Below are 19,459 nucleotides of genomic sequence, written 5' to 3'. Positions count from 1 at the left end.
GGGTTAATGTGACTGTAATAAGTATGACGACCATACGATCCTGTTGCATTTTTTTTTTAATTATCACCCAGTCATCAAATTCTGGTTGGCCTGGTTTGGCAAATCTAGGGTTCGGTATATATCGGAATTTGGTACAACAGTTTAGCCAACAATCATTTTTTTTTTACATTGAATTAGATTCATCAAGCAAATTTTCATACGATAGTGAATAAGGCGGGGGGGGGGGGGATACTTAGAAATTTACGGGTCATTTTGGGCTAAAAAGGTATCCATTATCACCCAAAATTGGAGAATATGGACCCATGATTAAAGCCAGTATCTAAAAATTGGGGCCATGTTCAGGGATTTTCCAGCATAAAACCATACCCCATGTTTGAGGATTTCTTTTAAAAAAAAAGCGACCCATTCCAGCAGCACATCCCTGTATGCCTTATTTCGTGAGTACCCCCCCCCCCCCCCCCCCCCCCGGAATGAGGACACTGCAGCAAGAATCAATCACACCAACCATACAGACTCCAGACCAAAGACAAATTGATTTAAGTTATTTCCAATGACATCATTTGGTTTGGAGTTTGTTTCATCGGTATAACTGGGCCCCCGTCTTACAAAGAGTTACAATTGATCAAATCAACCACAACTTTGGAAAGCCAGCAACGTCAACATCTAAAATACAGGTTTGTTTAGAATATTTTCTAGATACGATGTATATTCACATTTTTCTTGAAAATTCAGTGTGCTTCTTTTTGCTTACAAAGGACATTCTAAAGAAAAAAATCATTACATTGATGGATTTCCATATCAGATCAATCGTAACTCTTTGTAAGACGGGGCCCAGACGAGTAACCTGCAACATAAAGGTAGCTACTTTTTCACCCCCCCCCCTAAAAAAAAACAATATATAAAATAGAAACTCTGTAAGCACTTTCACAACATCTTGTATAAAAAGGCCACCTGACTATTATTATAATAGTAATGGAGAATAATTATAAATATGATTTGCTCATTGCAGTGCACATTAGAACAAATTAAAGAAAAGAGAAAAGGAAATACAATACAGATTTGAACTTGGACAATTAATAAAAACCCATAACTTTTTTCTCCCTCACTTCCAATTTAAACGTGTGCTTTATAAACTGAACATGTGTATAAAGACTAGCTGCTCAACAACATTGTTTTATATAAATAGGATTCACCATATTTCAAGGTGTACAAAATGCTTCATTACAATTTTGTTGTTGAGTTCAGGCTTGCGCAAGTCTACCCCAACACAAACTTGAGTTGAATGATTATATAAAAATCAAATAAGCATATGACAGACAGTTTCATAGAAATGATATTGTACCTGAAGTGACAAAAACACAGGATTTTAAAGTTTGGTTTATTTTCATGAAAAAGTGATGCACTTCATGAGCAATAAGCAAATGAGCAACCCCATGATATCATATATGTATTTCCTGAAAATAAGTAAAAAACAGGTTAGAACCCTTACGAAATTGTTAATTGCTATTATATTTTTCATTTGTCTTGTAAAGAGCTATCTATCACTGAATCTGTAAAAATTGATATATTTCATATTGCTCGTTTCATTTTTCTCTATTCAACTTGACATTCTGTTGGGGGTGGCTACCGTGGCTTGACCTTTTAACCTGCTTCAGTACATGCCTGCTAATATCTTAGAAATCATCTCTTTATCTCCACTATCAGCAGTGATGACAAGTGTGTCGCTCACATCCATATCCTCTAATTCCATCTCTTCTTCTGTCTCAGCACTGCCCTCATCTGATCGCTCTGCTTCATCTGGAGTGGGATGCCTAACTTTGCTTCTGCTCATCGGCATATTGATACCATGGACTTTTAGGAGATGATTCCTCCTGGCGCCTTGCTGGGAGAAGCCCTCACCACACTGGGAACACTTGAAGGGTTTGGTGTGGACTCGTACGTGGGCGCGGAGGTAGAGCTCTGTTTGGAAGGTCTTTGAGCAGTACTTGCATACGAATGGCCTATCAGCGGAATGGATCTTCAAGTGAACCTTCAGGGTTGAAGGGTCAGCAAAGCCTTTACTGCAGACCTCACATACATGATCCAGCTGACCTGTGTGCATGCGCTTTTCATGGTACACCATGTGAGTGACGTTGCGGAAGCTCTTCTGACAAAATCTACAAGTGTGCGGCTTCAACCCGCTATGAGTCCTCATATGCATGTCAAGGTATTGCTGCGTTTTAAATGATCCGCTACAGATTTCACACCTGAACCTGCGTCCAATGGGGTTGGTGGTATTATTGTGTAACTTCAAATGGTATCTCAAGGAGTATTTGTTTGAGTACACCGCTTTACAGCCAGGTTTAGGACAAGGATGGGTGCTCTTGTTATGTGTCTGAAGGTGCAACCTAAAGGATTGTTTTGTTGCTAGGACTAAACCGCATTGCTCACAGCAGAAGCCTGGCCCGTCCGGCATAGGCACCTCCTCCTTCGGGTGAGATGATCGCATATGCCTACGTAGACCATGGATGTAGCCGAATTGTCGATCACAGAACTTACAGGGAATGCTTCTCGCTACGGGTAGGCGACGACGATAGGTTCTCTGTTGAACATATGCTCCTTCCTCGCTTCGTACAATGAAGGGATTAGAGGAGGAGTATGTGACTTGGTCCTCATTAACCTTTTGGCGTATGTGGTCTGGGTCATTTACCGCTGCTTGGATATGCTTTTCAAGGGACTGTTTAGACATCAGGGTTATTCCACACAAAATGCACCTAAACATACCAAGGTGACCTAGCATATGATAATTCAGTTTTCCCATGTTGGGGAATTTCTTTGGGCAGTACAGACAAGGGCATAGACCAACTTTATGTACCACCTCAAGGTGATTCTGGTAGTCTGTCATCGTTTTGCATTCCTCCCCACATTCTTTGCAGGTGAACTTCTCATGCATTCTGTAATGATTCTGCAGATGGTTGCGTAGGAAGAACTCTTCATTACAGTCAAAGCATTTGGCAATGACGTAGTGCTTGTTTGAAATTCTCTTGACCCGTTCCAAAGACTGTCTGATGAGGTCTTCAGCATTTACCTCTCCCTTGCTGTTCACAGAGGCTCCTTCATCATCTTTCTGTTCTGCACCTTCAGTCTCCTTCAAAGCTTCATCTTTATCCTTATCCTGTTCTCTTAGGCCTTCATATCTTCTATGCAGCTGCTCTAGCTCCATATTTCTTCCTTCATGCCACAACTTAATTCCTTCCTTACAGGTCTCACATTTGGTCCCATCTAAACCACAATGCTTATTCAGGTGCCCTTCTGCATCCTCGGCGCTAATGAAGTAGGTGTCACAGTATAAGCACTTGAATATTTCGTCAGCCGACATACCGGTTTTACTCTTCCACATATTGTTTGCATCTTCCCGGGTTTGGAATTCACTATGCACCTCAGTCAAATGCTGCTTACGTTGGGCCAGAGTAGTAAAGACCACTGGACACCTATGACATCTTTCTTTGTGCCTTTTCTTGTAGGGTTTCTTTCGTTTACGCTTCTTCGTACCTGGAATCTCCCGAGGTGAATCTCCACCGACATCCTGGTCGTCACCAAGATCGCTAGCATCATCACCAATCGGGTCATCAACCTCCGACTCAGCCACGGGAATAGGGGAGTTTGATTGTTCAACCTTCTCAAACCATCTAGGTTCACTCCCTTTGCTCACAGCACTAGATTCTGGTTTGGGATACATCTTTTGAAGTTCTTTGACCTGGTCTTTTGTTTTGAGGTTTTCCTTCAGAAACTCTCGATGAGTGACAACCTTTCATGAAAGATAGAGAAAAGGATATTGTTAGTCCAATAATTAATGCACAAACTTTAAAATTCATAAGTGATAATTATAGACAAGTTATATATGTATGGAAAGGTCTTGTCTTGTAATTCACAAATATGTCACTTAAGTCTTTATAGATGTCATAGAAAAGTGAAAAATGCAATAAGAGGCCCTTCTCAGCTTGCTGAAAACACAGACATATACATGATCAGACAGCCTCAATGATACCGTCTCACAATTAGCAATCGAAACACTGTATGCGTGCATTTCAATTGCCCTTTTGTTTTTCCCCTTAGATTTTTACGATTTTTCCATGTAAATTAGATATTCGATTTCTGGTTTCTGGATTTACTGACCAATTCTAGCAGTCTTCTGAGCTTGACCTTTTGTTTTTTTAAAACTGTTTTCCACAAAGTGAGATCATACTTTTTTAACGGTTTTTAATCACATGTACTGTACGATCGTAATTACTTCTTAACCTTGTCTTGATCTACTCGTTAAATTTTTAGTTTACGGTCTTGCTGTCACTTTGGTTTGGTAAGTATTATATCTTATATATTTGTGAATGAATGTTAGCCTGATGAACATTTTTAGATGTCAAAGATTTGGACATCCCATCATACAGACACAGTTTGAAATAGACACAAAAATATTAGCAAAGTGAATGACACAAGTATTAGCTGCTGTCAGCTGTGCTCTTGGTGTGACGTCACTCACATGGGAGCTCGACGGAGGACTGAAGAAGATGGAAATATGGACTGAAAATATATCATTTTTGAGGGCTGATTTCTGCAAACCTCATGCACTATTTGGAAAAGGAAAGGTATTTATGTGATTAGTTAGTAATACTTCCTCTTTACGGTGAAAATACTCATTATAAAATGCTTTTGAGTTTTCGAAACTTTAAACATGTCAATTCAATGCAAATGTATATAACTAATCAGGGTACTAATGGATAATTCGTTTTTCATTCCCGATTTTCGTAGAGCAAAAACGGAAGTCAACCTCATGGATTGGTCTGTAAAAACACAAAAACGAAATCACAACGAGAAAAACCCCGTTGTGATTTCATTTTTGGAGATCAAAAACAGAAGAATGAAATCAGGAATACTTTTGGTCCTCTCTGATACCTCATTCTATACCTGTGTTTGTTATATAACAAAAACAAAATCAGAACACGCTTTCTACCCCCTGATTCTGTTTGGAAAAACGCAGACAGCGAAAACGAAATCGGGTACCGCTTTCCACTTCCTGCTCTGTGATTTTGTCTTTCGCACAGCCAACAGCCACACCGGCAGGAAGTAGTCTGCTATGCAGACTCTGAACTCGACTAGGGCAATCAGATAAACACTAGCTTGACCCGGCGCATGCACATTTAGGGGGCTCAAATTAACAAAATTAAAGGGAATAAAGGGCTATTTATCGCATTTTTAAAATTAAAATAAAGTAATTTTTCAAGGGGCCCCAGGGATATCCCGACGGCCTAGCCGGGGAAACCGCGTATCCAAACTTATGGAACCTGTCTTAGGCAACAAGATAGACACTAGCTTGACCCGGTGCATGCACCTTTAGAGGGCTCAAATTAACAAAATTAAATGAATATTGGGCTATTTCAAGCATTTTTCAATTTAAAAAAAAGTATTTTTATTGGGGCCCCCAGAGATATCCTGACGGCCTAGCCGGGGTAACCACGTATCCTCATTTCTAGAACTCGACTCGGGCAACCAGATAAACACTAGCTTGACCCGTTGCATGCAGTGGCGTAACAGGGGTCGGTGGCTGGGGGGGGGGGGGGGCAAGAACCGAGAATTTCCCGGTCACATCATAAAGCAGGCAATGGAGTCAAAAGGCAAAAATTTTGAGGGGGCGATATTATGGAGTATTGGACAAAAACATATTTATGCGAGAGAGCGGAGCGATCGAGCAAAAAATTTGACATTTTAATGGCAAAAATCCAATTTTGTGATAGATTTTGACGTAGTGTTAAAAGATAATATAATATCTTTTGTACGCCACGGTGAAAAGGATTTTTGTTATGATTGTGCCCATCAGGGCGAAGCCCTAATGCTCGAGAGTGCCCAGTATGGCGCTTATGGCAAGAAGTAGCTTAATATAAGTCCGGAGCGAGCGAAGCGAGCGAGATAGAAAAAATACCTTTTCATGAGAATCTAACATGAAGATAGATTTTGACGTGATATTCAGAAAAATATTAAACACTTTTCCTTTGCTTTTCTTTCTTTCCTCTTTTTTTGTTTGGTTGTAGAACTTCTGGGGGCCATGGTCCAAACTCATACAACAATGCTTTATGAGTGGGGTCCGGGGTGGAGCCCCGGAACCTCTTGATATTAAAGCCATTTTAAACCTTACAGATGGCCACTTGAATTTTTATCAAATTGCGTGTATATTTATACAGCTTTCACACTACACATAAATTCAGTGCTGCAGTTGTGTACCGTAATCATCCAAATATTTTGAGGGGGCCTACCATAGCAAATGTAAGAAATTTTTTAAAAAGTCGCCAGCGAGCGAAACGAGCCAGAAGCCAGAAAAATGGCCCTTTGAAATAAAATTCAATTGTGTGATAGATTTTTACATCATAGCAAATATCATGTCTTATATTTTTTTATTTCATTCATCTCATTTCGCTGCCTCCTTCATATTCTTTTATTTCCCCTTGGCTGTGGAACCTATCCCCGCCCCCGTACGCCAGTGCTTCAACGCAAAGGTTAATGCAGGAAGGGTCCATATAGGGGGCCGTTATAGAGCCCTTTAAAAGTTAGAGGTTAAGAGCCTCCACTGCACGGGGTCTTGACTCTTGGACAGAGCCCCCGGTAGCTTTGAATATTGAGCAACTTTATAATAGACTTTCATACGAAATTATGCTATATACCATCCATCTTTTTCCCGCTCGTTATCTTCAATCCTCATCAGCCCGGTAGTAATATCTTGTTTTTTTTTTTCCAATTTAGATTTTGCCTCATTCCATTCTACCTTCACTCGCTTTTGTTTGCCTTTTTTTAAATCTTTAATTTATTTCCCTGTCTTTTAAAATGATTTTGAAATCAAATTATAATTATGTGATAGTCGTTTTGGAAATTTAGTCGATCAATCAATCAATCAATCAATCAATCAATGCAGTTGTGTACCGTAATCATCTAAATATTTTGAGGGGGCACACCATAGCATATGTGGGAAAATTTGTATTAAAAATAAGTCGCCAGCGAGCGAAGCGAGCCAGAAGAAAAATGGCATTTTGAAATAAAATTATAATTATGTGATAGATTTTTACATCATAGCAAGTATCCATGTATTTTAAAAAATATTTTATTCATCTAATTTCGCTGCCTCCTTCATTTTCTTTTATTTCCCCTTGCCCCCCCCCCCCCCCCCGGGAAAAAACCCTAGCTACGCCACTGTCTGTGAAGGTCCGAAAACGCTGGAAAAAGCCATGTTAACGTGAATTTTTGTTGCATCGTGTGTATAACGTATTTCGATATACTTTATTTTAATTTTAAAAATGCGATAAATATCCCTTTATTCCCTTTAATTTTGTTAATTTGAGCCCCCTAAATGTGCATGCACCGGGTCAAGCTAGTGTCTATCTTGTTGCCTAAGACAGGTTCCATAAGTTTGGATACGCGGTCAAGCTAGTGTTTATCTGATTGCCCGAGTCGAGTTCAGAGTCTGCATAGCAGACTACTTCCTGCCGGTGTGGCTGTTGGCTGTGCGAAAGACAAAATCACAGAGCAGGAAGTGGAAAGCGGTACCCAATTTCGTTTTCGCTGTCTGCGTTTTTCCAAACAGAATCAGGGGGTAGAAAGCGTGTTCTGATTTTGTTTTTGATATATAACAAACACAGGTATAGAATGAGGTATCAGAGAGGACCAAAAGTATTCCTGATTTCATTCTTCTGTTTTTGATCTCCAAAAATGAAATCACAACGGGGTTTTTCTCGTTGTGATTTCGTTTTTGTGTTTTCACAGACCAATCCATGAGGTTGACTTCCGTTTTTGCTCTACGAAAATCGGGAATGAAAAACGAATTATCCATTAGTACCCTGATTATAACTGATAAATTTGTTACTTGACTGTCAAACCAACAGGTATGGGAAATGGTCCTATCCTAATACCATCTGCTGGCAAAGTGCCAAATTCTGATCTATACTCTTAGGCCAATAGTCTGATGTTTGGTTTAACTTGGGCCATGGTCACCGTTCTGACTACCTACCTAAAACTAGTTTAACGTGTAATGAGAAAGGTCGAAGAGATCTTCCAAACCGGTTCATAAAACCACCTCGCGATGTAATTTTCAAGAATACTTTGCCTCGTAAAACTGGTTTTAGCGTGAGGTAACAACCATTCTTCGGGAAGGGATCTTCGCACATTTTGAGCCAGCTACTCCACACGACAGGTGTAGACTGCCTACGCTGCGGTTTCTAATTTTGCGCGAAGCGTGTCACCCTACTGAGAGTGTTTTCATAGCAACAAGATCGCTTTATGTGAAGTGATCTTGAAAACCACTTTTGTGTGATCAAGTGGGAACACTAGCAAAGCGATCTTCCAAACTGGTTTCCTGCATCGGTTTCCAGTAAACTAGTTTTAGAAAGCGTAATGAGAACGGTGTCCTAGTCTCAATCTGTGCCAAAATTATGGAAGGCCTAAAATGTTCAAATTTTGTTTACGTTGTATCTTCCTTTATAGAAATATATTTTTTTTTTTATTAGAAATCAAAAGTTTCATTGGGCCATATATTTCATCTTGCACTTTTCATACTGTTAACAGTTCCCGGGCTGAGTAAGCATAGTAGTCTACTGGACTTTGATCTTGACATGGAGCAGAGCAAAAATTTAGCTAGAATAAAGACATATTTCTTGCAACTCATGCTGCATTCAAACTGCATTTCAAATAAATAAAATTGTTCCATGCCTTTTGGAGAAAACATGTATAATTTCTACTATTTTTTCCCGTTGCATCGGGACTCATTTGAATGTATAAAAAATAATCACCTCTGACACGATTTCACTTGTATTTATCTCCAGGGGCTCATAGTAGTTGTGTTTCGATTCGACATGTTCTTTCAGCACGCTCGCGTGGGTGAAGGCCGACCCACAATTGCCACACAGGTAAGGTAGATCCTTGGAAGAGATGACCCGTACCATGGAATTCTTTCTGTAAATGGAGATGACCATTTTGCCCTTTCGGCCTGTCTTGGTTCCTTTCCCCTTTTTGTCTTTACCCTTGGTCCTCTCCCTTCCCCTTTTTTTCAGTGATTTCAACAACTCTGGAGTGATGAGCGATTGCTGCGTTGCCTTTCCTTCGACAGCCGTCCAGCCTTTTGATTGACTGCTGACGTCCTGATTATCTGTGTTCTGGTGACCTGCGACCTTACTAGAGGTAGGAGTGCTTCCTGAAGATTCTTTGTGCCCTGCAGAGGAATCACTTTCTTGGGGCGTAATAAGAGAGTTCAGGACGTCCTGGAAGGTCAGAGATATCATCTTCTGGTTACCGACTTTCACGGCTGACAATGATGCATCCTGCAAATACAAAAGGAACAGTAAAAAGGCAAGGAGATTGATATTCATGCTACCAAATCTAAAATTAACAACTGATTATTAAATGTAAAATTTTTAATCCCTGTTGGATAAAAACCATTTTTTTTTCTTTCTAAACTGAGAGGGGCCAATTAGCTTCCTAAATACTTTCTATGAGTGCCCTCAATATGCAATTATATCCTAAATGAAGTAAAACCTGCACATACAGTAGTATAATGTTTGGTTCACAAGATCAAACATATTCTAGCTATGCTCTTGTAACAAAAACGCCTCATGAAAAAAATTTGCTAAATATTCTGTGACATCAAATAATAGTGCACTATTCCATTACTGACATCACAGATCGTGCAGTCTCTGACGCGCCGGTCAGGGAGGTGTCTCTACTGGGCAAGTCACGTGACGGCGCAGGCAATAATCTGGTTCCGCTGAGTGCGTGGCTTCAGGAAAAGTAGGTCAGTCATCGCAATGGGTTCTGCAAGCGCAACACGTTATCTATGTATTGGTTCAGATTAGGAATGACCTATGAGGACTAGATTATCAAGATCTGTCAATATACCAGGTCTTTATTTCGAAAAATTGAGGGAGTTATTCATCCTTTGATGTACTGGCAAAATTACTTGAGGAAATAATAGTTATTGCCAGTCCAACCTCGACAAATAATTCCTGCTCTACTTCCTCAAAGCCACGTATATTTCATATCATATCCGTCATAATAATAATCTAAACAGATGATTGGTCTAAACCTTGTCATGTGACCAAAGGTAGTTCCCACCAATGTCACAAAATTGGCAAAAATGCCATGAATCCCAGCATCTGATGTGACAACCTGGGAATGGTACCCGAGCCGTGATGTCAGACGTAAATAGTTCAAAAACTATTTACGTGTGGGAGGGGCTTTACCCAAACTCATGCACACGTACGATGCGCGATCAAGCCAGGCCAGGGCCTCACCGAAGCTAATAAAAATTCTCTCTCAAAGATTGCCATTCATTCAGCTATAATACATTCCTTTCTGATGCATCTAAATACGATGACGGATATAAATCAAATACGGCGTTCAATCGGTCGCGAATGCGGCCATTTTCCTTTGGGGCTGTGCCCCTCAGGAAAATAGTCCAATTCCAACGTCACTTCGGGAACCATAGTTCCAACCACCTCCTCTGCCGGCCATACATATTTGTTCACTATTCATGGCACTTTGAGTACGATAGGTTCCCCTCAAACTCTCTTAAACATTTGTATAATTTAACTCCAGGCAGGCCTCTACAAATTTTTTTTTCATCACTTGCCCTGTCGGGCAAGTGATAAAATAATTGGCTTGCCAGATAGAAAAAGCTGCTTGCCCGATTTTTTTTCAAAAATTCTTTTGCTCTTAAATATTCTTTTCTCTCCTGGTTGAACTTGATTTACTGGCACTGGTCTCGGCATTTCTTTTTCTTGACTCTTGTTCAAGTTGTTCTGGTCGCCAATCTTGACGACAAAAGTCGCCTATTTTAGTCTGACGACTCATTGTTTATTTGGTTTGAAGTTGTAGCCGAGTCCTGGCCGAGTCAGTCCGAAGCTTGCATGCATTCAGCGCGATCTAGCTCGAGAGTCGGCTGGCTTGCGATCGCTCGTGTACATACGTACATGTACTGCATCGCCGATGTATTAGAGCATGCGCTAAGAGTGCGAGAGAGGGGTTTCCCCAGCTAGCTCCTTTGTCGATTAGTAGCGCATGCGCACAGTATAGTTTAGAAAGTAAGATGGCAGCCCCCATCGAACGGGACCGTTGGCGATAAATTTTCGGTAAATTGGCGCTGATTTGACATGTTTCCACTGTTTTTTGACTGGTATGACATTTTATATGAGAGATAATTGGCCGATAATAGCAATTTATCGAAAAATTATTAAAATTTACTGTAATATCGTTTTCATTTTCAAAACAACCACTTGCCCGATCGGGCAATTGACTTTGAGAAATGCTTACCCGCACGTCATTTTCACTTGCCCCGGGCAAGCGGTTTTGTCGCGCCTTGCCAGGTATATTAGGTTGGACTTGGACAAGTAATGACACAATCACACCATTAGAACCGACTCAAGACTGACCAAATATACCAATGTTATTTCCAATGACATACTATTGGTTGGTTTGGATTCAGTTTCGTTAGTGTGACTGTCACATCAGAGATGAAATTCACTTACCATAGTAACTGTATCAAGAGTGATCTTATCACTTCTACGAATGACGTCTAGAGCACTCTGCGTCGTACCATTCTTTGCTGGCACATCTGGCTGCACTACTCCTGAAGATCGTGATGCTACTCTAGTCCTGTCCTCCAAAGCCTCCTTCCTCGAATCTTCCACCTTCTCTCTTTCGTCATTCTCCATCTCCTCTCTTTCGTCGTTTGAATCTTTGTCATCGTCCTCAACCACCTCTATTTCGTCGCTCAAGTCTCCGTCATCGTCCTCATCTTCATCCATGAGTTCCTGCATTTCTTGAAGTCCTTTGGATGCATCAGTCTGTCCATCTGCTGTCGTTGAGCCATTCTTGTCTTTCAAGCTGTGCCACCTGCTCCAGCTCTCACGCTCCCCATCGCTTGATTTGTCATCTTCCTCTTCTTTCCCCACGACCTTCATTCATTAATAAAAACAAAGACTGGTACACATAAATAAATGAAAATGAAATACTAATCTTAAAATTTATAAAAAACAATGTGAATTCTGTAAGTTCTGTACAACTACTACAACAAATATAGGATTTATGAGGCACTAATTATCATATTAATAAACACAGCATTCATTATGCGCTATCTATCTAGTATTTAAAACTATTCCGAGGATATTACCCCAGCTACAGCTATGAAAGGCGCTGGGTGCATTCAAGGAATTAATCCTGCTGGGTATCAATTTACCTTACCTGGGTCGAGTGCAGCACAATGTGGATCAATTTCTTGCTGAAGGAAATAATGCCATGGTTGGAAATGAAATCATATCTCCAAAGAAGCTGTTACCCTTGGACACTTTTAAAAGCACATGTATGCTATGTATATGGCAAGCCGTTTTCTCATAAAATCCCATTTTTTAATATGAGAGTAGCTTTTTGTTAAAAGCACATAATCATTTTAAGATACAGAATTAAATTTCTTTTTGTGCTAAAAAAAAAAAATCATTTATTCAAGAATGGAATGGCCTACCAGCCCCTCCCAACTCACCCCCCCCCCCCAGTCTGCTGTGCAAACCCTTCACTCAAGTTAAGGGTCTGAATTGCAGCCTACTCATGCCTTGTGTAGAATAAGCCTGTTCACGGTTGTAAACTGCGCACGAGCAGAAAAAGGTCATTGGAGACAACCATGAAGGTGGCTTTCAAATTCACTGACATAGGCATTTGTGATTTGATGATTATTCATGTATTCCTTTCAAAATATTTATCACATCCAAGCTGAAGAGTAATAAATAGAGCCTTCATAATCACTGGTATTTGACAGTAGCCTAAACAATAGTCAAATGTGCCAAAGGCAGACAATAAAACAGATTTCCAAACTTTATCCCTGATGTACTTTTATAGTCACCTGGTCTATGCAATGCCTTTTGTTCTTAGAATTTGAATACTCTACCGGTAAAGCTTACGCAACATCTACATTTGAAAATGATAGTGCTTATCCTAATGAAAAATCACAAAGGTCATTTGAGAAAAGTTGATCATGAGCTAACCGTGAACTGGCTTATTGAAACAGCAAATTTTGTATGTGCTATTCTTTGCGTGGAGACCCACTTGTTGATCAAAGTTTCAATCAGGGTCTATGCCTGCAGACTACCTGTCTGCAGGCACAGGGCACAGACCCTGATTGAAACTTTGATCCACAAGTGGGTTTTCACGCAATGACTAGCACATATACAAAACTTGCTGTTTCAATTAAGCGAGAGGGCCTTCAGTAGACAACGCATTATAGGCTGCACATTCAGACCCTTAACTCGAGTGTTCAAAGGGTTTGCACAGCAGACTACCCCGGGCCATATTTCATATTCCAAATACCCTGAATTTAGCTAGAATAGCATTAATCATAAAAACAAAATATCATTATCATGAACCCACCTTGGTGTTCCACTGTCTAGAAAACAGCGTTGGTACAGCACCATAACGTAACTGGGGGGGATGGGTGCCAGATTTAGGTTGAAAGCAGACCTTTTTGAAGTGCTCGGAACAGATTACTGACCTTGAGGTGGGCACGAATCCATCTCGCTGAAGGTACTCAAGCCATAATTGTCGAGTTGCAGCATCAGCTGGAAACCTGCAAGATCGCAATTCAATAATAATTTTCAAAATAAAATCTATTATTTATACTTTTAACCCCGAGAAAGCTTATTATAAGCTTTTAAATGACACCAATTTCATGACAATACACCTGTAACTTTAGTCACAATACATTTCTACTCAGCTAATTAATCGGAAAGAATTCCTCTAGCGACAGCCAACCAAAAGTAACAAAATCTGTTGAGACTTCTGGTTCATTAACTTCCTGTTTCTCCATCGTTTATTTTTTTTTGTGTTAAACTTTCTTTTACCTTAGCTGGGACTCGAACTCATGATGTCGTAATTGCTGTCAAGATTCTTCCTGCTATGCTAGCGAGAAGAGCTGATCTCCGATGGAGTTTTCTAGCGATCATAAGCTGATACTTCGACTAGTCTAGCCTCTAGGTTTTCAGACCCTTTACTCAATAAATAAACCGATGTCTATGGACAAATACACGCACACACGATTCTGCTCGAAAATTTGACGGAATAAAGCCATGTATTTCCACTCTCCCATCATATTATTAGGGCTAGATATATTATTTTGAACCTTCTCCATATTTTGATTTTCAATTTTGGGTGGCTGTCGCAAACACTCTTCCCACTATTAAAAATGTTGGATTATAACATTCATGTTTAAAATACAAAACATGTCTTTCTCCTACTTTGTGCACTGCAACCTTCAGGGATTATCAATAGAAATTGCCACTTCGATGCACAAAAGGTGTGATTTTTGGTTGACTAAAACGTATTGATGCAAAAACATGACCTTACCAAGAATCTATAACATGTAGACCCTAATCCAGCATTTCACTCTGGTCCAAGCTTCTATCACTAGTATCAATCTCAAAATCGGTGATTTAAAGCCCTTACCTACATGTCATTATCTTCGACTTTGCATGTTATAATTTTTCGCCAATTTGAAAACATCGCTTCCGCAAGTATCGCCGCAGCGCCCGCTGGCGACGTATTGCGGAAGCAATGTTTTTTTGAATCGGCGGTGAATTCATAACGTGCAAAGACAATTACGTGCGGGCTTTAAATCACTGATAGAACATGGAAAATGAGTGAACATGAGTGAAATGCTGAATAACATTACATGTTATAGAATCTTACATGTAGTATGGTCAATAATCACAAAATCGGCAGGAAATTTTTTATAATTATATTATGGATTCTCAGATTACTGATTTGGAGATGTAATCAGAGGAAAAAGTTATTTGAGTTTTTTGGACTAGATCTATCTCGTTGTTTCAGCTTTCGTTTTGTTGTGTATGATGCCGCAATTTTTAATCTAATTTTTAAGTTTGACAATGTTTCACTTTGAAATTTTATTAATTTCTAAAATATTTCATTTTTTTTATTCTAAAAATACTTAAACAAAAACACCAAATATCATATGATTTTTGTTAGATGATTGGATTATTTTTGTTTGCTTGAAGTTTGAATTTTTTCCTCTTTTTTTCTATTCTTCTTTCTTAATTCATCCTTCTATCCGTCCTGATTGCCCTTTCATGTTCCATCTATCTTTATTTCCTATTGTTTTCCTGAACCTTTCTCTCTCTCTTTTTTTCATTTGTCTTTCTCTTACTTTCCTTCTCTATCTAATTTCCTTCATTCTTTCTTTCCTTGAACTTTTCTTTGTTTCCTTCTCCCTTTTCTTTTCGTTCTTTCTCTCCTTCCATTATTTTCCTTTTTTCCCATTCTCTCCTCCCTTTATTCTTTCCCCCCTTTCTTTCATTCTTTATTTTTCTCTTCTAATTCTTTTTCCTTATTCTTTCTTTCCCTTCCTTCTTCTTTCTTTGTTTTTCTTTCTTTCGAAGAATGAAGGAAACCTTTTTCTTTCCTACTCATTTTTTCTTAAGTACTTTCTTTCTCTCCTTTATTTTATCTTTCACACATTTATTCATCTTCCCTTCCTTTCTTTCTATATTCATTTCACAGAATGATGGAAACCTTTTTTCTCTCATTTATTCTTTCTTTCATCCTTCTTTTATTGTAAATTATTTTTTCCTTCATTTTTTTTCTTTATTTCTTCTTAATTCATCTCTTTTCTTTCTCTCCTTCATTCTTTCGTTCACCCTCCCTTCCAATTCTTGTAATTTTTTTACAAGTCTAACACAACAGAGTACAGTGTAGCCTGTAGGTCTAGCCTTCTTTGTTGATTTTTTTTGTCGATTGTCCCGTATTTCATTTTGTGAAATCTGGTCACCCTGCCTGTCACTGTGTCAGACTCAGAGGTAAGGCCTGTCTAACTTAGTCAGCATCACTCATCAGTGAATTTTCTCTTTCCATACTAACCCAGAGAGCTCCGGCCCGCGTAGCGGGCCGGAGCCCAGACGCTCAGTGTGCAATCGGGCATTCAGACGAGAGTTCCGTGAAGTTTGGTCTAAATCATTTTCATAATAAATAATTAAAACAGAAATTAAGCACTTACCACGATTGTATGGATGATAGTCTAACGAGTGGCAGTTTCCTGACATCGAGGCACAGACTGGAACCTCAAAAAACGATAAGTTCTGTCGCGGTAGCTCTCCTCTTTCAGAATTCAACACAAAATGGCCGATCGAGACCGAGGCTAGTATAGCACTAGCGCATATAGACTTTGTCAAATTCGCGCATGCGCCCTACACCCTCTCGAACGGCCATTTTGCTATGAATTCTGAAAGAAGGAGAGCCACCGCGACAGAACTTATCGTTTTTTGAGGTTCCAGTCTGTGCCTCGATGTCAGGAAACTGCCACTCGTTAGACTATCATCCATACAATCGTGGTAAGTGCTTAATTTCTGTTTTAATTATTTATTATGAAAATGATTTAGACCAAACTTCACGGAACTCTCGTCTGAATGCCCGATTGCACACTGAGCGTCTGGGCTCCGGCCCGCTACGCGGGCCGGAGCTCTCTGGGTTATTTCCATACATGCCAAACACGGCGTAAACATCGGGCAAGTCTCTTCCGTCTTTACACAATATTTCTCTCATTTTTTTGATGAATTCTTGTTCAAAAATAACAACGAGAGCGTAGAAATGTCGGAAATGAAGTTTTATCCCATGTACATGATTTAGGGCTAGATCTTTTATTTAGAAAGAAAGTAGAAATCTCGGGGGAGAAAGTTTCAGGTTTTTTGGTGGTACACACAAAAGTATATGACGGAAGCCCTGGCTTCATGAGAGTGACCTTACGTTAGTAAAAAATGATTTTTACTCTCTAGAAGCCGCCTGGCTAGTCCAGACCAAGCCCAAGGCAATAATTAATATGGGAGATTGTCTCCCAGTCCCATATTATTGGAGAGTTATCGGATAGACCGTCATCCAAAATCGTGCAAGTGCATAATTTCTGTTTCCACATTTTATTAAGATTACTAAGTAATATTGAGACCCCAATCTACCCCATTGAATCGGGCCATTCATTGTCTCCCTCGTTTTGCACGGTCGACTCCTGGGCTCCGGCCCGCGAAGTGGGCCGGAGCTCCCTGGGGCTGGGTTGGTTACACCGGCGAGGCGCGAGGTAGCCTGGAGGCGTCTGGAGAGTGAGGGTACGTATAGTACCATGATTTTTACTCTCCAGACGCCTCCAGGCTAGCGCGAGGCGGAGACAAAAAAGTCAAGACGTTTGTTTTATGGCAGTGAGTCCAAACTTCGCGCGTGTCCATACTTCGCGGACGGTCATTATCTCAAAAACTAGCCAATATCCTTAAAATCTGACATCATCAACATGAAAAGCAACCTAAAATTACCCTTTGGTGTAAGTTTCTTTCAGATGAGTTCAGTATTCATGAAAATATTGACAAAAGATCGGCAAATTTGTCACCGTTAGCGCCCGTTTTGAAGAAATCTGATATTCTCAACAAGCATTACGATATCACCATTTTGCAAGCAGAAATCATCAAAAATGTGAGTTAAATGTGGTACTAACCGATTCTATAGCATTTTGCCGTCAATCTGATATAAATATGTCACTTTTTGAGCTTGAGTTTTTGTTTAAATCTCCACAAAACTTTGGTCCGCGAAGTTAGGTCACACTTTTTCAGAACGGTTTTCTAGCATAGCGCGCATTCGCCAATCGGAATAGAATTTTGAGATCGCGATACCGGCGAAATCCCTTGACCTACTTTACATTTTCGTCCACGATTTTATAGTTTAGGATCTTGCCGTCAATGTGGTAACTATTTCTTGAATTGGTTTTGTATAAATTATGAATATTTTGTGAACAAATTTAAGCCTGATGAATATTTTTGAAAAGTCCGCGAAGTTTGGACACCCCATCATACTTTTAAAGTTTTAGTGAGACAAGTTTGGCATTTGGAAATACTCACTCATGGAAAGAAAACATTCGCCCATCTTTTGTCTTGAAATTCGTCGTTGAATTCCGGCAGTAGATATGAGCACAAGACGGCATGTTTTCGAAAATTTCATCAAACTGACCAAGTCCAAGCAAATGATCTCACATTCAAAACCACTCTCACAGTTAATTGTCCACGCAGAGCAAGATGGCGGATGTGATACATCGCGTACATAGAATTCTGGATAGCTAACGCCATATGACCATATTAGCGCGGTACATCTCCACCTTATCAAAGTCGGCCAATTTTCTTTTCGCGATGTACAGACAGGCTCCACATTGCAGCGATGCAGAAGTTCTCAGGATGGAGTTCAAAAGCCACTTTTCAGACCAAGGCTGTTATAATCCAATTGTAAGAATTCAAGATTTTTTATATGCATATGTTTTGCTCATAAAGTATTTCCATTCGGGTTGGATTTATTTAAAATGCGACGAATTTACTGTTATTGCAGTAATGGACGATTGTACATACACAATGAGTTGATCGGTGGACGAATCGTATAGAAGACACACTAAATGCTGCGCGCGCATCATTTTGCAAGCTTGGAGTGGCGTGTGCATATCCATATAGCTCTGCGCATGCACTATCCAACTCTATGGCATGCCTTCAGTGCTTTGTTAGTGGAAGAGTTCAGTGGTGCGCCTGTACTGTGCCTATATCATAGAGATATAATTAGTATACATCTCTATGGCCTATATGGCGAAAGCACAAAAAGGCCTACGTACACGTCATTAAACTTTTGACCAATGGAATGCGATGCGGGTAAGAGACAGAGGACAACACATTTTTCTTAAGTTGACCTATAAACTTTATTAAAGTGGGAGTTCACCCGGCCTGCAAAAAGTTTGTTATAAAAATAGCAGAAAAAAAGAATATAAAAAGATACCGAATGTTAGAGAGAAAAAAAAACAATATAAAGTTATAATGATTTTACCTTAAAGTGATCATTTCACTTTGTTCTGATTTAAAAAATTCTTACTTTGGTTCTTGAAAATGGGCTAAACATTAGGCTTATAGTGTAAAAATACCATCCCAAAAGTTTCAAAGTAGGCCTATTATATCTACAGGATCAATTTTAAAACCTTGGAGATGTAAACCAAAGTTTGAAAATATTTGGGAGTTGGTTATAGAGCGAATCTGTGCAACACAACACAGCATGACCTACATACAGTGTACAAGGTATACACTGAATGTACAGTGCAGCTAATAATGGCGTGTGTGTATAGGAGATACACACAAGAGAAGGCAGTCAACATAGCCAACGGACTTTTTGAATTGGAGAAAACTGGTCATAAGCTGGAACCCATCTACTAGACGGTTTTCAAAATCAAGCTAATAAATTGCTACTTGTATCTTAATTAGAGTTTTTCATCCTATATTGTGGTCGGTTTCAGGGTTTTTTAGGACAAATACAGGCACTCATCTCATACACATGTTTTGTCTCAGTTTGAGATTTTTTTAAATCAGCTGCTCACAAAGTTAAACGATCCCTT

The 19,459-nt window shown here is 39.6% G+C and overlaps 1 protein-coding gene across 1 annotated transcript; it reads right to left on the bottom strand.

Moving 5' to 3' along the window:
- Positions 1–452: 452 nt before the first annotated feature.
- Positions 453–18,515, bottom strand: LOC129266338 (zinc finger protein 184-like). The gene is made up of 5 exons (XM_054904182.2): positions 17,940–18,515; positions 13,426–13,621; positions 11,535–11,963; positions 8,805–9,332; positions 453–3,787 (listed from the first exon to the last, which is right to left on the bottom strand). The coding sequence occupies exons 1-5, from the start codon at positions 18,020–18,022 to the stop codon at positions 1,652–1,654; spliced, it is 3,372 nt and encodes a 1,123-aa protein (XP_054760157.2). The 5' UTR covers positions 18,023–18,515; the 3' UTR covers positions 453–1,651.
- Positions 18,516–19,459: the final 944 nt, after the last annotated feature.

Source organism: Lytechinus pictus, chromosome 8 (assembly GCF_037042905.1).
Source record: "Lytechinus pictus isolate F3 Inbred chromosome 8, Lp3.0, whole genome shotgun sequence".
Lineage (NCBI taxonomy): Eukaryota > Metazoa > Echinodermata > Echinoidea > Temnopleuroida > Toxopneustidae > Lytechinus > Lytechinus pictus.
Note: the sequence above shows the minus strand (reverse complement) of the source record. Positions and strands in the feature narration are given on the sequence as shown.